The sequence below is a fragment of the Octodon degus genome, unplaced genomic scaffold, assembly GCF_000260255.1.
Source record: "Octodon degus isolate 3935 unplaced genomic scaffold, OctDeg1.0 scaffold00108, whole genome shotgun sequence".
Taxonomy (NCBI): domain Eukaryota; kingdom Metazoa; phylum Chordata; class Mammalia; order Rodentia; family Octodontidae; genus Octodon; species Octodon degus.
Genome location: NW_004524684.1, coordinates 1,600,596 through 1,617,425, shown reverse-complemented (window position 1 = coordinate 1,617,425; position 16,830 = coordinate 1,600,596). Strand labels below are relative to the sequence as shown.

Sequence of the window (16,830 nt, the reverse complement as noted above, 5' to 3'; positions counted from 1 at the left end):
GTGGAACCGGGGATTGAACTCAGGCCCTTGTGCTTGCCAGGCAAGCGCTTATTCTACTGAGCTATCTACCCGGCCCCGGGGCTTAATATAATTCAGATGTCACTCACCACAATTCATCTCATGAACTGTAGGTTGCAAATCACGTTCTTTATTGCTCCCCTGAAGCACGAAATCCTCTTAGTTTTAACTATGGAGCACATTCCTGTATGGACAGATGCTCTTAGAACACAGTGAGACCTCATGTTTGAAACCACAGAGATACTGGTGTGAGGTCCTCACAGTAGGTGGATGACATCTTTGGCTCTCCTGCTCACGAGCGGGCCCTGGGAGTGGCACAGAAACTGTTACTCCACGAGTGTATCTCTGCAGGGGCTTTAAGTCAAGAGGCATGAATTAGAGAAGGACTTTTTTTTTTTTTTTTTCCCCCGGTACTGGGGATTGAACTCAGGATCCTGCGCTTGCCAGGCAAGCACTTACCCTACTGAGCCATCTCCCCGACCCGAGAAGGACTTTATAGTGGATGAGAATACAAATAAAAAAGCAGAAATGTGCAAGCTCCCTTAGCATGGTCTCAGATTCATCTGTTCAACAGATGTTTTCTGTTCTGTCAGGACACTATCCTGGAAGATGGATTAACTAGCCCTGCCTGGCGGCTAGTCGCTTGCTGAGCGCCCCATTTCCACGTTTCACAGTGATTCCTCTGAGGCCAGGTTAGTAGGGCATAAGCTCTACTGTGCCGTAAGGTTTACTGCGGCTACTTCAGTGAAAAGCGGGGCAGAGGACAGTCGGGAGATACGGCTGTAAGCAGGATGAGAGATCTGGGTTTAAGTCCTTGAACGCTGTCCTGACAGATGAGCGGGCTCCCCAGGGCAGTGACGGAGGGAGGTGGCCCTCGGCTGTGGGGGCTCGGGACAGTAAGCAGCACACTGCAGCCAGGGGTCATCAGCAGGCAGACACGGATTACATGCGCTGCTAAGGAAGTCTGGTCTATGCCTGTTTCTTCACCTTCATTAGGCAACAAATCAGCCCCTCCCCCACTAAGAAACCCAAAACAAACGTGGGCAAGTAGAACTGTACTTCTCAGAAATACAAGTGGCTAACAAATCCATAAAAAATTTTCTATGTTGCTGGCCATTACAAAAACGCAAATTAAAATAAAACGGAGATTCCATCTCACTCCAGAAAGAATGGTGAAGGCTGACACAGACGAGTAAGACACCAGGGCTGCGGGGCTGGGCATTTCAAAGGGCCCGAGCCTTGCCTGCTGCAGAACTCCGCCTCCATTCTGAGCCGGGGTCTCCCGTCGTCGGCTCACATGACCCTCCTGCCTGCCCTTCCGGGTAGCTGGACTTCGGAGCATGCTACTGGACCCAGCTTCTAATTTCTTAACTAACAGATCAAACCTCACTCACACTTGAGACTTAAAGATAAGCCTGAGCAGGTGAGAAGGCAGACAACAGGCCTAGGACTGCAGGAATAAAGACCCGAAACAACATGTAGGCACTGTAAAATTGTTTGTTTTTTAATGGCAGGTCAAATAGCCTGAAACATACACATATTCTGATAGTCTTCTAATCCCAGTTGAGTTCAAATATTAAACACACATGAGCTAAGAGAATTCAATATTGTTCCAAGGCACTTACTGAATCTCCATGACTAGGTGAAAACAAGGACAATTAGGATGAACAATTAGACAGTATATAATATAAAAATAACTTTTTGCTTACAATTTACAAAATGTATTATTATTACAATCTTTGATCTCTGATAACCTGCAATGCTGGCTGCATGAATCCAGCAATTTTAAAATTCAGAAACTATTTTCTAAAACTTCAGGGCAAATAATTTACAAATAAGGTACACAAAGATTTAGATCATGCAGAAATTTCTTACATCTTGTTAATATTTTATGACTGCAACTTTATCAAATTATATACCTACTTGCCCTGTACATATACAAAATAATGCATACATGATAAAACAGCAAGAGTAGTCCTTAAACTCAATTTTATCATAAAAGTATTACTGTATTAACAGGTCTACAAGCAGCGTGTAACAGGGTTAAGAGACATTAAGGCAATAATACTTGAAATTACAAAATAAACCGTATGTAACACTTTCCTAAGTGTGTGTAGTATAAGGCAGGTAGATGGTCCCAGAAAAAAAAAGAAAAAGATTCAGGTAACAATCTACACTGCTGGCAGCCCCACATTCTGAAGATGGAATACTGTCAATCTCGAATTTGGTGGCACTTGAATTTTCCAGTATGACTGAAAATCTCTTAGCTCCCTGAATCATGTCCATTCTGAAGGTGGATCTCTTGGTCCTTTGGGTTTTCCACAGCGATTCCCAAACCCTAAGGTGAAAACACCACAGTAACCAGTCAGTGTTTACAAATAATATTATTAATACTATTACAACCATATCTAGACACTCTTTTTGTTGAACAAGCAGATCTTTGGAAGGGACTATGGAGTCTGAAAAAACAAAACTTTGAAACTACAGATAACTGAATTTAATGGGGTGGGATGGGGAGACAGCTCGGCAGTCTAGGCGTCTGCCTGGCAAGTGCAAGGGCCTGGGATCCATCCCTGGTACCACATGCTGTGCTGGCCCCGGAACCTCAGGTGTGCTGCGCCAGCCACCGGAAACGGGTGTGGTCACACAGGATCCCAGCACTGGGGAGGCTGAGATAGGTGGAGCACTACAAGTCTCAACTGCGCACTGAGACCCTGGATCAAAAACAAACAAATACATAAATTTATTGTAGGTAACTGAAAAATAACTGCTTTTATTAAAAAACCCACAGTGGCCAGGTATAGTGGCATACACCTGTGGTCTCAGAGTCCAGGGCCAAACTAGGCAACACAGTGAGACCTCAGTTTAAAAAAACTCCTACAAATAAAACTAATTCCATCACAAAGTAACAAAAAAGTCTCAGATATTTTCATCTTTCCAACATAAAATCCTGCTCATCAAATGCATTTATATTCATTTTTAATCTCAGTGGGGGAACAGAATAAATCATTCCACTTATATGATTCATTCCTAACAACTTAGATCAGAATGTTTTTTTCATGGCAAGCATCATGTCAGAACTTCAGTAAATCATAATAAAAAAGACTCCTGGACTCTGAAACCACAAGTGCATACCACTACCCCTGGCCACCGTGTTTTTAAAAGAAACAATTATTTTCAATTATCTACAATAAATTTACTTATTTTTAATACAGGGTGTCACTACGCAGTTCAGACTCATAGTGATCCTCCTGTCTCATAACAATTTAGCTTAAGGAAACTCAAGAAGAATAGTGAATGATTTTCACACACTACTGCCAGCATTCCTATTTGAGGTTGTGAAATTGTATGTTAAACAAATTACCAATGTCCGTGGATTCTGCTGGACTTTCTACGGTCTGATCTTTCTCATCACTTACAGGAAGTGAAGATTCCATACAAGTCTCTGAGAGACCTGCGGCCAGATGATCTAAAATGTAAAACAAAGTCCTGAATTAAGTACCATTCTTATAGGACACTTAACTGATGTAATGGCACACAAACCAGGAAATTGCATTAGGTTCTCCAGAAGTACCTACAGATCTATATAGTGAGCACGTCTGCAGTGGGAAGATTCTCCTATTTCATGAGTCTAGCTCTCGGCATAGTGTATTTCTTTAAAATAGCTGTGTTCTGAGTCAACAATTCCAGCTGAGATGGTTTTATATAGAAATCAAAGGCAAGCAAATTTGCTGTGGATTAATGTACTTCTGCCCCCAAACAGTGATCTGAGTGCTATGATTTTTAAATTATAGTTGGTTCATGCATTTAATTATCAATGCATAACATTGGTAACAAAAGAAATTAACCATCATGACTCACTCTTTCACAGCCTTGATCATTTCCCCTTTGCCTTTGTGAGGAACCTTCCTGGAAACTTAATATATTCAGTAACAGGTGGTTCCTACCCTCAAGACGCTTATAGTCTACAGAGGGCCACAAGATGTAAAAACAAGGTGGGGGACATAGTTCAGGGGCATAGGTGCCTGCCTGGAAAGCACCATGTTCCGAGCTCAATCCCTGGCACCGCACACACACACCTTAAAAGTCTCTTGTTCTGATCAAGGTCATGTGAAAACTAAACAACAAAAGCCCGGGGGCGGGGGGCTGGCTAGGACAACAGTGAACCTCTGTGGGCTGTGTACTGCCAGCCCCTGGAGAAGTGGGAGAGGTGGGTATTCCCATTAATTGATAGAATGGTGTGGTAAGTCTTTAGTAAAGTTATGCAGAGTATAATGGGGATGAAGAGGAAGGTAAGTAGGTCAAACTACTGAAAGTGAGGTGTTTTGGGCCATTTCTAAGGAGGAAAGATCAGCTAGTCTTAAGGCCTCTTTTTTTTTTTTTTTTAAATGTATTTGGTACAGGGCCTCACTGTGCAGCTTTACACTGCAGCTTGGACTTGTAGTGATCCTCCTGTTTTCAGCCTCCAGCATGGGATTATAGGTTTGTGCCACCACCACTGGTCTCTGTGGCCTGCTCAGCAAGCCCAGGGGCAGGGCCAGCATGGCCTGCCGTGTGGATGGATTCCTCATCCCTGTGCTTGCCTAAGCAGGCACTTAGTCCGCTGAGCTATCTCGCTGGCCGTGAGGCCTCTACCTTCTACATAAAGGCTATCTGCACATTAGTGGGCCTGCCCACTTCAGAGGGGCGAAATGGAAGGGCGAGAGCTAGAGCAGCAGTGGTGAACCTGCATGCGCCACGCTGCACACTGGAAGCTCTGCAACGTTTGCAGCACTGGCCAGGGCTCACAGGAGTGGCGGCGCGAGGGCCGGCTGCAGAGCACGCTGAGATGTGCAGGTGCGGGCTGTAGAGCCCACGGGCAGGCTAAGCGGTGTTAGGTAATGACGGGGTAAGACACATGGGTGTTAGGAGCACAGCAATGGCGCCTAACGAGTGTGACTAGAATGGAATATAGTAGTTAAGTTTTATAAAGAGGAAAAATCAGGAGTTGACAGATTGTAAAATTAGAAGAAAAAAAAAAATCAAAGAACCTAGTAGTAGCAGTATTAAAAAGCAATGGTACCAGTCAACAGCCTAGCCTGTGACAGACTCATTTTACACCTTAAGTTGTGGCTTGTGTTTAGTTGTCCCCCCAAAGCCTCATGTAAATCATGGGGCAGACTTCTAGAGTTTGTGTTTAATTCATGATCCAGTGCTAGGATTATGGGTCTGAGTGCTGCTGGGATTATGGGTGTGAATGCTACATCTGCCTGGGGCGGATAGCCTAAATGCAACATAATGGAGACAGACTCACTCTCCTTGCCCTTGTTGCCCATCCCCTCCCTTTTGCTCTTGCTGTTTTCACCACCAGGAACTACTGCCCTCTGCCATCTGCCACTCTGCCTTGGAGCCAGCTGAGTATGAACTGAAATCTCCGCTGTGAACTAAATAAACTTCTACTTCCTTAATTTTGGGAGTTGGGTATTTTGTCCTAGCAACAAGAAGAGTAACTGAGACACTATGTACGTGCTGTTTAGTTTCAGTAAGTTTGCACAGCAATTCTCTAAGGTGGGCACTATTATTATCTTTTTCTCACAAACAAGAAAACTGCAGCCCAGAAAGATTACATGATTTGCTGAGAACTACATAGTGAAAAGTAGCAAAAACTGGATTACAATCTAGGGAACACTGGATCAAAAGCTTTTGTTCTTTTCTTTATAATACAACACCTCAGGACAAGAGTAACAGGGTCTATGAGATGGGACAGATCCAACAGGCCAAGATCAAGAGAGTAATTACGAAAAAGCTGAAGCAGCCTGGAGACCTGTTATGGTTTGTGTCTAGTTGTCCCCCCAAAGCCTCAGGAAGTCATGGGGCAGGTAATTTGCCCTACAATGTGAATAGGAGAAAGAGGCTAGCTGGCTACCTGAGCTGCAGCCCCTCCCTTTGCTCTCTCTTGCTCGTTGCCCCCACCAGGAGAGGTTGCGCTCTGCCATGTGCCCCTGTGCCTTGGAGCCAGTTGGGTGTAGACTGAACCCTCCAGTGACTGTGAGCTAAATAAACCTTTCCTTCCTTCATTTTGAGTGTCGGGTATTTGTCCCAGAACGAGAGAAGAGTAACCGAGACCAGATCCCAGGTCACTGGAGCGCTGCCTGGCAGCGCTGGCAAGCCCTTCAGAGCTACCGTGGGCAGTAGCCTGCTGCTGCGTGCATGCCCGAGGCTCCTGCCACAGAACAGGCCACATGCTAGGAGAGCTGCTCAGTCACTGACTTGTGAAAATTAATAGCACTTGATCTATTTTAGTGGGACAGGAAAAGTAACATGGTAAACATTTTCTCTAACTGGTATCAGAATAATTGGTGTAAGCTATGTAATCTTACTAGTTCCTACAAATAAATGTAAGCATACTTTAAAGAAGACAACTAATGCAACCTTACAGGTAAATCTGAGACATTTATTGAAGTCTGGCTCTAACATCTAAGTGTGTGTGCACCCATGGGAGGCCCTGGGGCCTTTGCACATGTTAGCATGTGTTTTACCACTAGGCACCCCCCCCCCACACACACACTGGAGGCTCCTAAGTGGGGTTTTTTTTTTGTCTTTTTGCAACAGCATTCCACTATGCATTTCAGGCTGGCCTTGAACTCACAGTGAGCCTCCTACCTCAGCCTCATGAATGCTGGGATTATTGGCATGTACCACCATGCCTGCTCTATCTTTATAAACGATGACAAACAAAATACAGTAAATGTCTAAAACAAAATGCATTTCCCATTAACCTCTAATTAAGGGTAATAAATGTTCCCAGACTGTCCAGATCAATAATCCTTGCTGGAATTCTATATAGAGATCCCCCCCCCCACACACACACACATAAGAGGAACTTACCACGTTCTTCACTTGCTGGGGTTATCAAGTCCTATAAGGAGACATTAGACAGCGATTACAGCCCAGTCACGGCACGTGCATGCCACAGCTCAGGCAGCTATCCCAAGAGGCCAAGGTCTACCAACATTGTCAATGTCAAAGGGAAGCAGAACAAGGGTGCCTGCAATCAGACTTCACTTTTTAAACTACACTTTTATACTGTAAGTACAAGTTTCTTAATAAAGACTCAAATATCAGGAAGCAGTGCAGAAAGGAATATACAGCTGTTTTTCATGTAATTATGGCATTACTGATTAACAGATATCATCAGTGTGACTTACTGTATTTTACAATGCCAACCAAAATGGATCACATTTTTTATTTCGGATATTGTAATATGAAAAAAATTCATTAACTACCAAAACATTTCCTGAAAAAATCCAAAGAGAAAAACCTGAAGTGGCCAGAAGAGTTACACTGAGAGGGAAAAGAACATAGGAAAATACTGTGATCTCCTCACCCAGTAGTTATGTTTGAATCTCCAAAAGTGAAACAGAGTGTAATTCACAAATTTCAAAAGCAATTTAAGAAAACAATACTCAACATTCTTAAGGTAGGCTGCTGCTTTCAAAAATTTCTATTTTACATTTTTTTTTGGGCAGAACTGGGGACTGAACTCAGGCCTTTGTGCTTGCCAGGGAAGTGCTTATTCCACTGAGCCATCTCCCCAGCCTTCTATCTTTCATTTGCCACAGCATGAATGCATACTTTATGGTCCTAAGATGTTATTATAACAAACAACTGTAAGATGACTTGGCAAGTGCAAAATTCTCAGCTAGAGGCACTCCAATCTGAAAGGACTCACTTCAGACTGTCTTTGATCAGACTGTTCCTGACTGTGAAGTTCACTCCATTCAGATCCTATAGGTATACCTGAGAAAAATAAAATCTTGTAATTAAAGTCATACCTTTAATTCTTTACATTAAAGCACATACAAAACAGGTCTTACATAATTTTAGAAACTATCACTTGCATAAAATGTAGTCTCCATTCCTTGAAGAACATCTGAATTTCCTTCATTACAACTGAACTAAGTCAATTTGACATCAACCTACTGTAACCTACAGATACTGTGACAGACTTGGGACAACTGCAGCGTTCTGCTTCACTGTTTTCAACATTCTTAAACTCAGTTAAAACTAAGAGTGCACCAGCAATGTGCCTCGGGCTGTGAGCACCCGTGAGTCGGGGGGAACAAGAGACACTCTAACTATGCTCAGGCTGTTTCTCTGTTAGCAGAGGGATGAAGAGAAGTACATTATTCATGCTTTGCCACATGGGCCCTTTCTGACATTCTCACTAGGAAACTCCTGTGCTCTTGAATGTCCCTGCATATTAAAAGCAATGACACGCTGATCCATAACCCAGATTAAAAACTTACACTAAGGTGAAGCAGTGAAAGCTCTCATGAAAGTTACTTCTAAAGAAAAAAAAAAAAACCCTGCAAATATATTTATAATCACATAGCAATGAACTCCATTATTTAATATAGTTATCACTCTCAGAAAGCAAAATTAAAAACAATTCTAAAGTATTTTTTAAATAAAAAAAGCACTGAATATCAATTCAATGTTTCTGGATTAAATTCTTCAACATAATAGTTGCTAGATTAAAATATACCATATGTTTGAGTTTATTATTATAATATAAAGAAAATGCAAAAACAGAAGAGACACTCACTATGTTCACTTGCTAGTACAAAAGACTCAGGAGTTCTTTCAGGTAGGGGAGGAGGTGAATCTTCACTAACATCAACATCTGAATTAAATACAGAAAATTCAAACACATTAGTAAAAATTAAAATGCCATCAAGTGAAGCCAGAAAGCTCTCCACCCGTTCTGAAAGTCCTTGTCACCAGTATCTAAGAGCCCAAGTACTCTGCCTGGTAGTGCACATCTTCGTGAGAGAGGATCTCGCCGCCAGGCTTCCTGGGCAAAGAAGAGCACTGCCCAGCCTGCCCTCAGCTGCCTAATCTTGGTGCTTTGCCATACGAGGTGCCCTCGCCTGTTTGCTCAAGAACTTCAAGCACTTCAGACAGCTATGCGTCTCAGTCATGTTTCATACACAAGCGCAGCGATGCGAGGCGCTGGCCAGTGTTCTACCCCACGGAAGGGCACAGCTGCCAAGTGCTTTAAGGTTTTCTCCAGAAGAAGCAAAGCTGTTTCTTGAGAAGCAAGCCACAGGTTAGCCCTATTCTGACAGGGCAGATGAGAGCACATGGCCACTGGGCTCTGTGCAGACTCGGGTGGGGAGCGTGGGGCAGAAGAAAGGAAGGTGAAGGTCCTGGACATTCTTTATTTTTAAATTCATTCATTCATTCATTCATTCATTCATTCATTCATTCATTCATTCGCTACAGGGTCTTGCTACACAGCTGAGACTTGGGAGTGATTTTGTCTCAGCCTCCCCAGTGCTGCGATTACAGGCTTGTGCCACCACATCTTTTCAGTGGCTAGAATGGCATGTGGCAGCAGAGATTGAACCCGGGTCCTTGTGCTTGCCAGGCAGGTGCTCAGACCACTGAGCTGTCTCCCCAGCCCAGTCCTGGATACTCTGCCTGGGCTGGCTCCACTGTTCTTTATAAAATGACACTGGGCAATTTAGGGAGACCATTTGTCTCAAAAGCTCAGTGCAAAGGCCCTAGTTTCCACCTCTAGTACCACAACTGAGCTTAGGGGCACATACTTGTGATCACTGCACTAGGAGACTGAAGCAGGAGGATTTTTTGGGGGGGCGGGGGGCAGAACCGGGGATTGAACTCAGGCCTTGTGCTTGTCAGGGAAGCACTTATTCCACTGAGCCATCTCCCCGGCCGGCAGGAGGATCTTTTTTTTTTTTTTTTTGCGGAACCAGGGATTGAACTCAGGCCTTGTGCTTCCAGGGAAGCGCTTATTCCACTGAGCCATCTCCCCGGCTGGCAGGAGGATCTTAAATTTGAGGCCAGCCTGGACTACATGGCAAGTTCAAGGCTGGCCTGGACTACAAGATGAGACACTGTCTCAAGTACAACACATCTTGACCATCACACTCTGCTAATTCACCACATCTGATAAGCTACACATTAAAAATAAATAGGAAATCAAGTCAGTTTCAATAAGCACAATGTACATCTGAGTGCTCTTGTCTCTCCTGCCCACAAAACAGACACAGGGTCGGCACTGCCACTGCAGTTGGAGGGTGTTTCCCAGTCGGTGCTTCCCACCAGCTGTGTGTCCTTTTCCTGTCGTGACTGTCTTCACCGCTCACACCCTTCCCCTCCCAGCTGTGGCCCTCAGTCCCCAACTGCATGTATGTCTCCTCAGCAGCTTAGGGACGCCTTCCACGCCAAGCCTTTGCTTAGAGGTCACTCAGTGGTCCAGCTCCTACACTTGCTGAGCTCACTGAGGCCTGTCAGATGTGTTCAGGAGGCCTGAGCTGGACTGAAATCTGAGCATACAGGAGGCCCACAGCTCAATTCCTGATGCAAAAACAAAGGAAAGGTAATAATCTACAAGTGATGTAATCACTTATAAAGTAAGCTACAGGGGAAATGATCAGCAATGATTAAAACTGGGACTATTTGTTAGGTCGCAGCAATAAGTATCACATAGTAAAATCTTCAGGTAGTATCAAACCAACAGCGAGTGAGCAGGCCAAAGGGAAGCCAGAACACACATTTACAGCTGTCTTGGTTTTGAAACACAAATAAACATGCAAAAAACAGAACTGAGCTGGAGTGCTTTCACCCTCAGAGTACTATAGCCAGTACTGTAAATAACTCCACTGTCACAGGACTGGTCATGTGGCAGGGACTCCTGAGAAACTTCTGTCATTGTTAGGGTTTGAGTCTAGATGCCCCCTCCAAGCCTCATGCAGCGTGGGCAGGCTTGATTCATGGTCCGAGGCTGGGATTATGGGTACGAGTGCTACCCCAGTCCTAGGGTGGGCAGCCTGCTTACAGAGACGGCAGAGAAAGAAGCTTGCTCCCTCCTCTTTTTGCCTTGGTTGCTTTTGCTATCCTCCACCACTATGAACTGTGTCACCCTTTTGCCATGTGCCACCCTGCCTTGGAGCCAGCTGGGTACAGACTGAAACCTCCACAAACTGTTGGCTAAATAAATCTTTCTTTCCTAAATTTTGGGAGTTGGGTATTTTTCTCAGCAAAAGAGAAAAGTAACCAACACTCATCCTCTTTCCATCCTCACCAAACTGTATTTCTAGTTAAAAAAAAGAAAATTCTCTAGAAACAATGTCCTAAATTAGAATACATTTACACATTTTCGTGTATAGTTACAACTTAGTAGTTACATTTTCCTTTCTTAAATTGAGGGAGAAGAGATTAAAAACGGATACATATTCATTAAGACATAAGTCAACTAGGAGTGGTGGCACACACTTATAATCATAGTACTCTGGGAGGCTGAAGCAGGAAGATTTCCAATTTGAGCACAGCCTAGGCAATTTATTTATTTTTAATTCATTATTTTTTTAAAAGCAGCAGCCAAGTTTACTTAAGAAAGCAAAAGTGAAAGAGTGGAAGAGAAACTGGCTCTGCAAAGCAAGCATGGCTGAGTTAGAGGAGAAAAAATAAAAGGGCAGCTTGGAGAAAGCAGAGCAGGCTACCGTAAACAAAGTCACAACAGCCAAGCCTGGGCAACCTAGCAAGATGGGGCCGGGGATGTAGCTCAGTGCGAAGGCCAAGGATTCAATCCTGAGTACCAGGACGGATAGACACAAGGATGAAATGTATCACCAAAAAGACAAACACAGTATGCATAATTAGGAAATATAAAAACATACAGTACAGGCAGTAATACACAGATATATCCTGGTTCATGAATGCTTTCGTTTGTGAACAATTTGGTTCACAAACAGATGCATTTGGAAAAAGTTTGAGAATTCCATTCAGGTGGTAACACAACCCTAGCCCCTCTTCCTGCATGAATAAGAACACGGCTGTCTTTCCAGAATCATGGGATGGATTCACTTTTGAAGTTCATGGACCAGTGAGCGACCACCTGTAACCAATGCAGGAGTAAATGTGCTTTCCCTCCTGCTCTCTACATTCCAGTTAAGAAAGCAGCCACAGCCACTCACAGCAGACTGGGGAACAAAGGACCAATAATACCCCCTAGAAACCGAGTCGATGGATTGTCTTGGAATGCCAAGTCCTCTTAGAGAAGTGCCATAAATTAAAAGACAGCTTTGATAATGAAGAATGCATACACTCCGCTTGCTGCTCAGTGAATTAAACTGCCTGTATTCAGAGTACTTTGCAGTACTGCTGTTGGGCTGAACTTTAGGTATAAAGCAACTCCACTTGCAAGCATTTTTTGAAGCGGGTTCTTATAAAAGGTATTTTTTACTTAAGGAAACAGAGAAAAAAGGATGACTTGATGCTTTGTGGGAAATATGGGTGAAATTAAATGGCCAACCAAGTTATTCTATGTACAATACTTGTGTCACTGTTATTTTAAGCAATTCTGTTTTCCCTAATTTATTTCTAAGCATTCAATCAGATAAAGTTTTGACCAACATAAAGCACTAGGAAGCTGAAATACATGAAAAAAAGGCAAAGAAATTTTCTTGTCCTGGCACTCTGGGAGGGTGAGGCAGGAAGACCGCCACGTCAGGAACAGCTTAGGCGATTTTAGGAGAAAAGGAAAGAAGCAAAGGAGGAAAGAAAAAAGGTACTTCCGGAAGTATTTTGGAAAAAAAAATATTTTGGAAAAACAAAACCCCTAAAGCAATGTGATCCAATTAAGATAACAATAAGTAAAATCTTATTTAAAAACAATTAGTATCTTATTTTTGGAAAGATTAAAAGGCCGTCTCTGCAGCGCGGGAGGCTGCTGTTCACTCATTACCTCCATCGGCCCTGGGATGCGGCGCTCCCGCCACACCGGGCCTGGCAATGCACATGGGCAGCACCTTCCTGGCGGCCACGCACTCGGTACTGGTGGCAGCAGAGACGGTGGCGCTTGCTGTGGAAATGCTAGTTTTAGTCTTGGTCCCAGCACCATCAGAGTTCCTGTCATCGGAGTCCGAGTCATCAGAATGAAGAGGATTTGTGAAACTCAGGGGCACTCGGAACAGAGGCGACCCGTTGGGCTGCTGCTCAGTATCCGGGGCTTTGCCTGGTGTGGCGGGGCTGGAGGTTGGACTCACAGTTTTCAGGGCAGGACAGTGGCTAGCTGGGGATGTGGCCTCACAGGCGTTGGGGGCAGTATTCTCGGGGCCGTGGAAAGACCATGTGGCATGTCCCTTTCTGTCAAGGGCCAGGTGGTCTGGCCTCGGGGGTGTGTGTGCATGTAGCAGGGACTCTTCAGGGAGAGGCTCCTGAGCGTCACCGGTGCCACAGTCCACACAGGAATTCGGAGAGGAAGCGGCGGCCTTCGCATCCCCTGCACTTAGCTCAGGGGACTTGGAGACTTTATCAGCTGAACAAGGTGAACCAGATTTAACTTTAATTGCATGTCCCCTGTTCAAGAGTGTGTTTCCATCAAAACTTTTTGGTCCCTCTTGGAGAGGGACCTTCTTAATTTCAAAACTTAAATTTCGTTCCAATTTTTTATCTATCTGTTCGACGGGTGATTCATTTTTCCCTGGAAGGTCTGCTGATTTATTGTAGTTTCTGTTGAGGTCTGTCAAATGTTGCTCTGGCGACACCACGTGCAATACAGGCTTCGGGTGGTACCTGTCATTGTCCTGCCACACTGTGGTGACAGTTGGGAAAGCAGATGGTGGAGAGGGCGTGAGGATGGGCGGCACTGGGTGCGGCTCTGGAGGCTGCAGGATTTCTTCCTTGGCATCTCCCTCCACGAGGCAACTGCAAGGCATCAGCAGAGAGTACCTGAGAAAGCCTATCCTCCGCAGAACAAGCTGACAGACAATAATGTAACTATTACATTTAAAGCCATTGAAAGGTGTAAATTCAAAATATAACTTGTCAGATGAAGAAAATTTAACATTTACTAAGGTAATGTATACACACTGTTGACAATCTCATTATACAAGACCTCTAGTGTAGTAAAGTCAGGGGGACTCCGCCCTTTTGGCTGGCCAGCAGGACTTCTGCGGACACTGGATGCCCGCTTCCTGGCGCTGTGCTACTGCAGGCTCCTCTACTGCCCACTCTGTGGATCATCCATACCTCACTCTTGCAGATCTGCGCCATTCCCTTCAGCGAGGTCAAGCACCCCTGGGAGCTGTCACTGCCTCAGACCCTGCGACCACCGTGCTCCCTGCAGCACCACTCCTCTCCCAGGCCGCCCTGCTCTGCTCATGCACCTCTTCTTTAGATGAGCTACTTGAGAATTAGTTTGTTTTTTTTTTTAAAGGATGAATCTTTTTTTTTTTTTTTTTAATTTTATTTATGTGTGTGTGTGTGTGTGTGTGTGTGTGTGTGTGGCCAGCTCAGCCCACCAGGGGGTGGGGCTGGCTGGCATGTGGTGCTGGGGGATTGAACCACGGTCCCTGTGCTTTGCTAAGCTTGTTCTAAGTGGGTGCTTTAGACCACTGAGCCATCTCACCAGCCCTGAGAATTAGTTTTAAAGCTACTTAATCTCACCAGGCTGCAGGCTGGCTTTGCACCTTCACTCCTCTTGCCTCAGCCTCCAGCAGCTGGGATTAAGGACACACAGTACCATGCTAGGCTTGAAGGTAATGATTTTTTAAAAAGGTATTAAAAAATCAAGATCAGAAATTACTTTTATGTATTACTATTATGTATGATTATGTAGTACAGGGTCTACAGGGTCTCATCACGCAGATCAGACTTGTGTTTTCAGCCTCCCAAACACTGGGATTACAGAAGAAATTCCTTTTCTCTAGAATTTAAAAATGCTGGTTCTCATTCATTTATGAAGAATCCTAATTCTTCACAGAAGCCCACCCATTTTCACTTTTTTCCTTTTTAATGTTCTACACTCTCTTTATATCTTTAAAAAATATGTTGCAGTAAAATTTCTTTTCTTTTTTTATTTTAGGGAAGGGTCTACAGGGTGTTTAGTGTCTCACTACTAGATTGGACTAGTAGTGATTCGCCTGTTCACAGCCTCCCAAGAGCTGGAATTACAGGCGTGGGCCACCACATCCAGTCTCAATTGCTGTCTCAGCATGCCCTGGGGGCAGGGCCAGCAAGGCAGGCCTGGGGATTGGACTCCTGGCCCCTGTACCTGCTTATAAGCGCTTTAATCTGATGAGCTATTAGGCCGGTCCTATAATTCCTTTTCTATCCATTATGTTGAGAACTTGATGTATCGTTTCTATATGAAAATTCATGTTATTTCTAGAAATTTTTGTGCTAGGGTTTTCTCTAGTCTAGATCTACTGATTGATTCTGTCATTTTTTAAACTTTTTCTCCTTGTGTTTTCTATCATTCTCTTTAGATACTTCCAATTTTGTTCAGTGCTATTATACTTTCTATTTTCTTATTTCTTACCATCTGATCGATCTTACTTCATGGCCACAGTGTTTCCTAGTGACTTACAACACTAGACAGCTGTTTCCTTCCCTATCTTTTCCTACTCTGTCTACGTTTCCGCTTACTCCTTTATGCTGGAGGCCTCTGTCAAACGGATGGCTTGCCATTTCCAGGGAGGACACTCAGGACTGGACCCAGACGTCTGCACTGAGCTCTAGGTGCTGCCCTTTGGATTTTGAGACGGGGTCTTGCTAGTCTCCACATGGCCTCACCTGACCTAGAACTTGCATTCCTCCCTCCTCAGCCTCCTGGAATGCTGGAATCCTTGGAGTGTTACTACAGCCATGTGCTTCTACTCACTTTAAGAAGGAATGTTTAAAATGGCTGGAAAGAGTGTATGTCATGAGGGGAGGGTTATGGGAGTGGCTGTCTCAATATAAAGGGACTGAGTGTGACACCCGCAGTGGCACTGATGGTCCAAAGCTACCGCATCTGCAGGCTTCCCCCTCTTGGGCTGGTTAGCTGCTGAGAGGATGAGCAGTATAACCCCTATGTGATTTTTTTGTTGTTGTTTTGGGTTTTTTGGGGGGCAGAACTGGGGATTGAACTAAGGCCCCTAGACTTGCCCGGCAAGCACTTATTCCAATGAGCCATCTCCCTGGCCCCCAAAATTTGTAGTGGTTACTGGTATTCTAAAAGCCAAGTCAGAGGTGGAACCAAGGCAGCTGGGGACCTCAGCCATTGCGCAGGCAGGTTCCTGCTTTCAGTTAGGCACCACTAGGAGCCAGGCCTGAGGTCTGGGTTCGCTGGCTGCACAGCCCCTCACAGCGCTGCTGACCCAGGTGTGGAAAGACACCACCTGCTGGCAACATCTGGGAGGAAGAACCTGCTGTCCAAAGCTCCTCCTAAGAACCTCAAAAGCTCTGGCCATAACTTCAGCGCCTTTCGGGAATTCTTTGGGAAGAGCCATTGCCCTCAGTGGCTTCCCTCATCTGTAAGAAGGCAAGTTTGCGCTTTCTAGTCTGCTACTTCTGTTTGCATCAGCAGATAAGCTTTCCACTCTCCAAATGTGCTGTGACTTCCTGTTCTGGTTAATTTATGTATTTTCTTTCCTTCAGTATCACTTAGGGAGCTGAGAGAGGACCACAGTTAAATGTGTTATTCAGTAGTATTTTTTTTTTTTTTTTTTTGGTGGAGCCGGGGATTGAACTCAGGTCCTTGCACTTGCCAGGGAAGTGCTTATTCCACTTAGCCATCTCCCCGGCCCCTTCAGTAGTATTAAGGCTTTAAAATGTAGTCATCTGTGTATTTCGACAGGGACGTTGTAAAGATTTTTACCCTATATGCATCCATACAGTTTGTTGAAATACAGTTTAAGATGCTTATACAGTATTTTGTGCACAAAAATTACAACTGTACACACATACACACAGCTGTATAATGACTTTCTAGTGTAGTACCCAACATTCATTTTTAAACTAAATATCCTGAAGCAAAAG

General features: G+C 44.4%; 1 protein-coding gene across 1 annotated transcript in view; it reads right to left on the bottom strand.

The window, feature by feature from the left end:
- Positions 1–1,501: 1,501 nt before the first annotated feature.
- Positions 1,502–16,830, bottom strand: part of Ptpn12 (protein tyrosine phosphatase, non-receptor type 12) — a 51,669-nt gene continuing 36,340 nt past the window's right edge. The window contains exons 12-17 of the mRNA XM_004639249.2: positions 12,773–13,734; positions 8,606–8,683; positions 7,730–7,797; positions 6,886–6,916; positions 3,383–3,487; positions 1,502–2,356 (exon numbers count right to left, since the gene is read on the bottom strand). Coding sequence (XP_004639306.1) covers positions 2,295–2,356; positions 3,383–3,487; positions 6,886–6,916; positions 7,730–7,797; positions 8,606–8,683; positions 12,773–13,734 — 1,306 coding nt within the window. The 3' untranslated portion in view covers positions 1,502–2,294. The remainder of the gene's footprint in view (positions 2,357–3,382; positions 3,488–6,885; positions 6,917–7,729; positions 7,798–8,605; positions 8,684–12,772; positions 13,735–16,830) is intronic.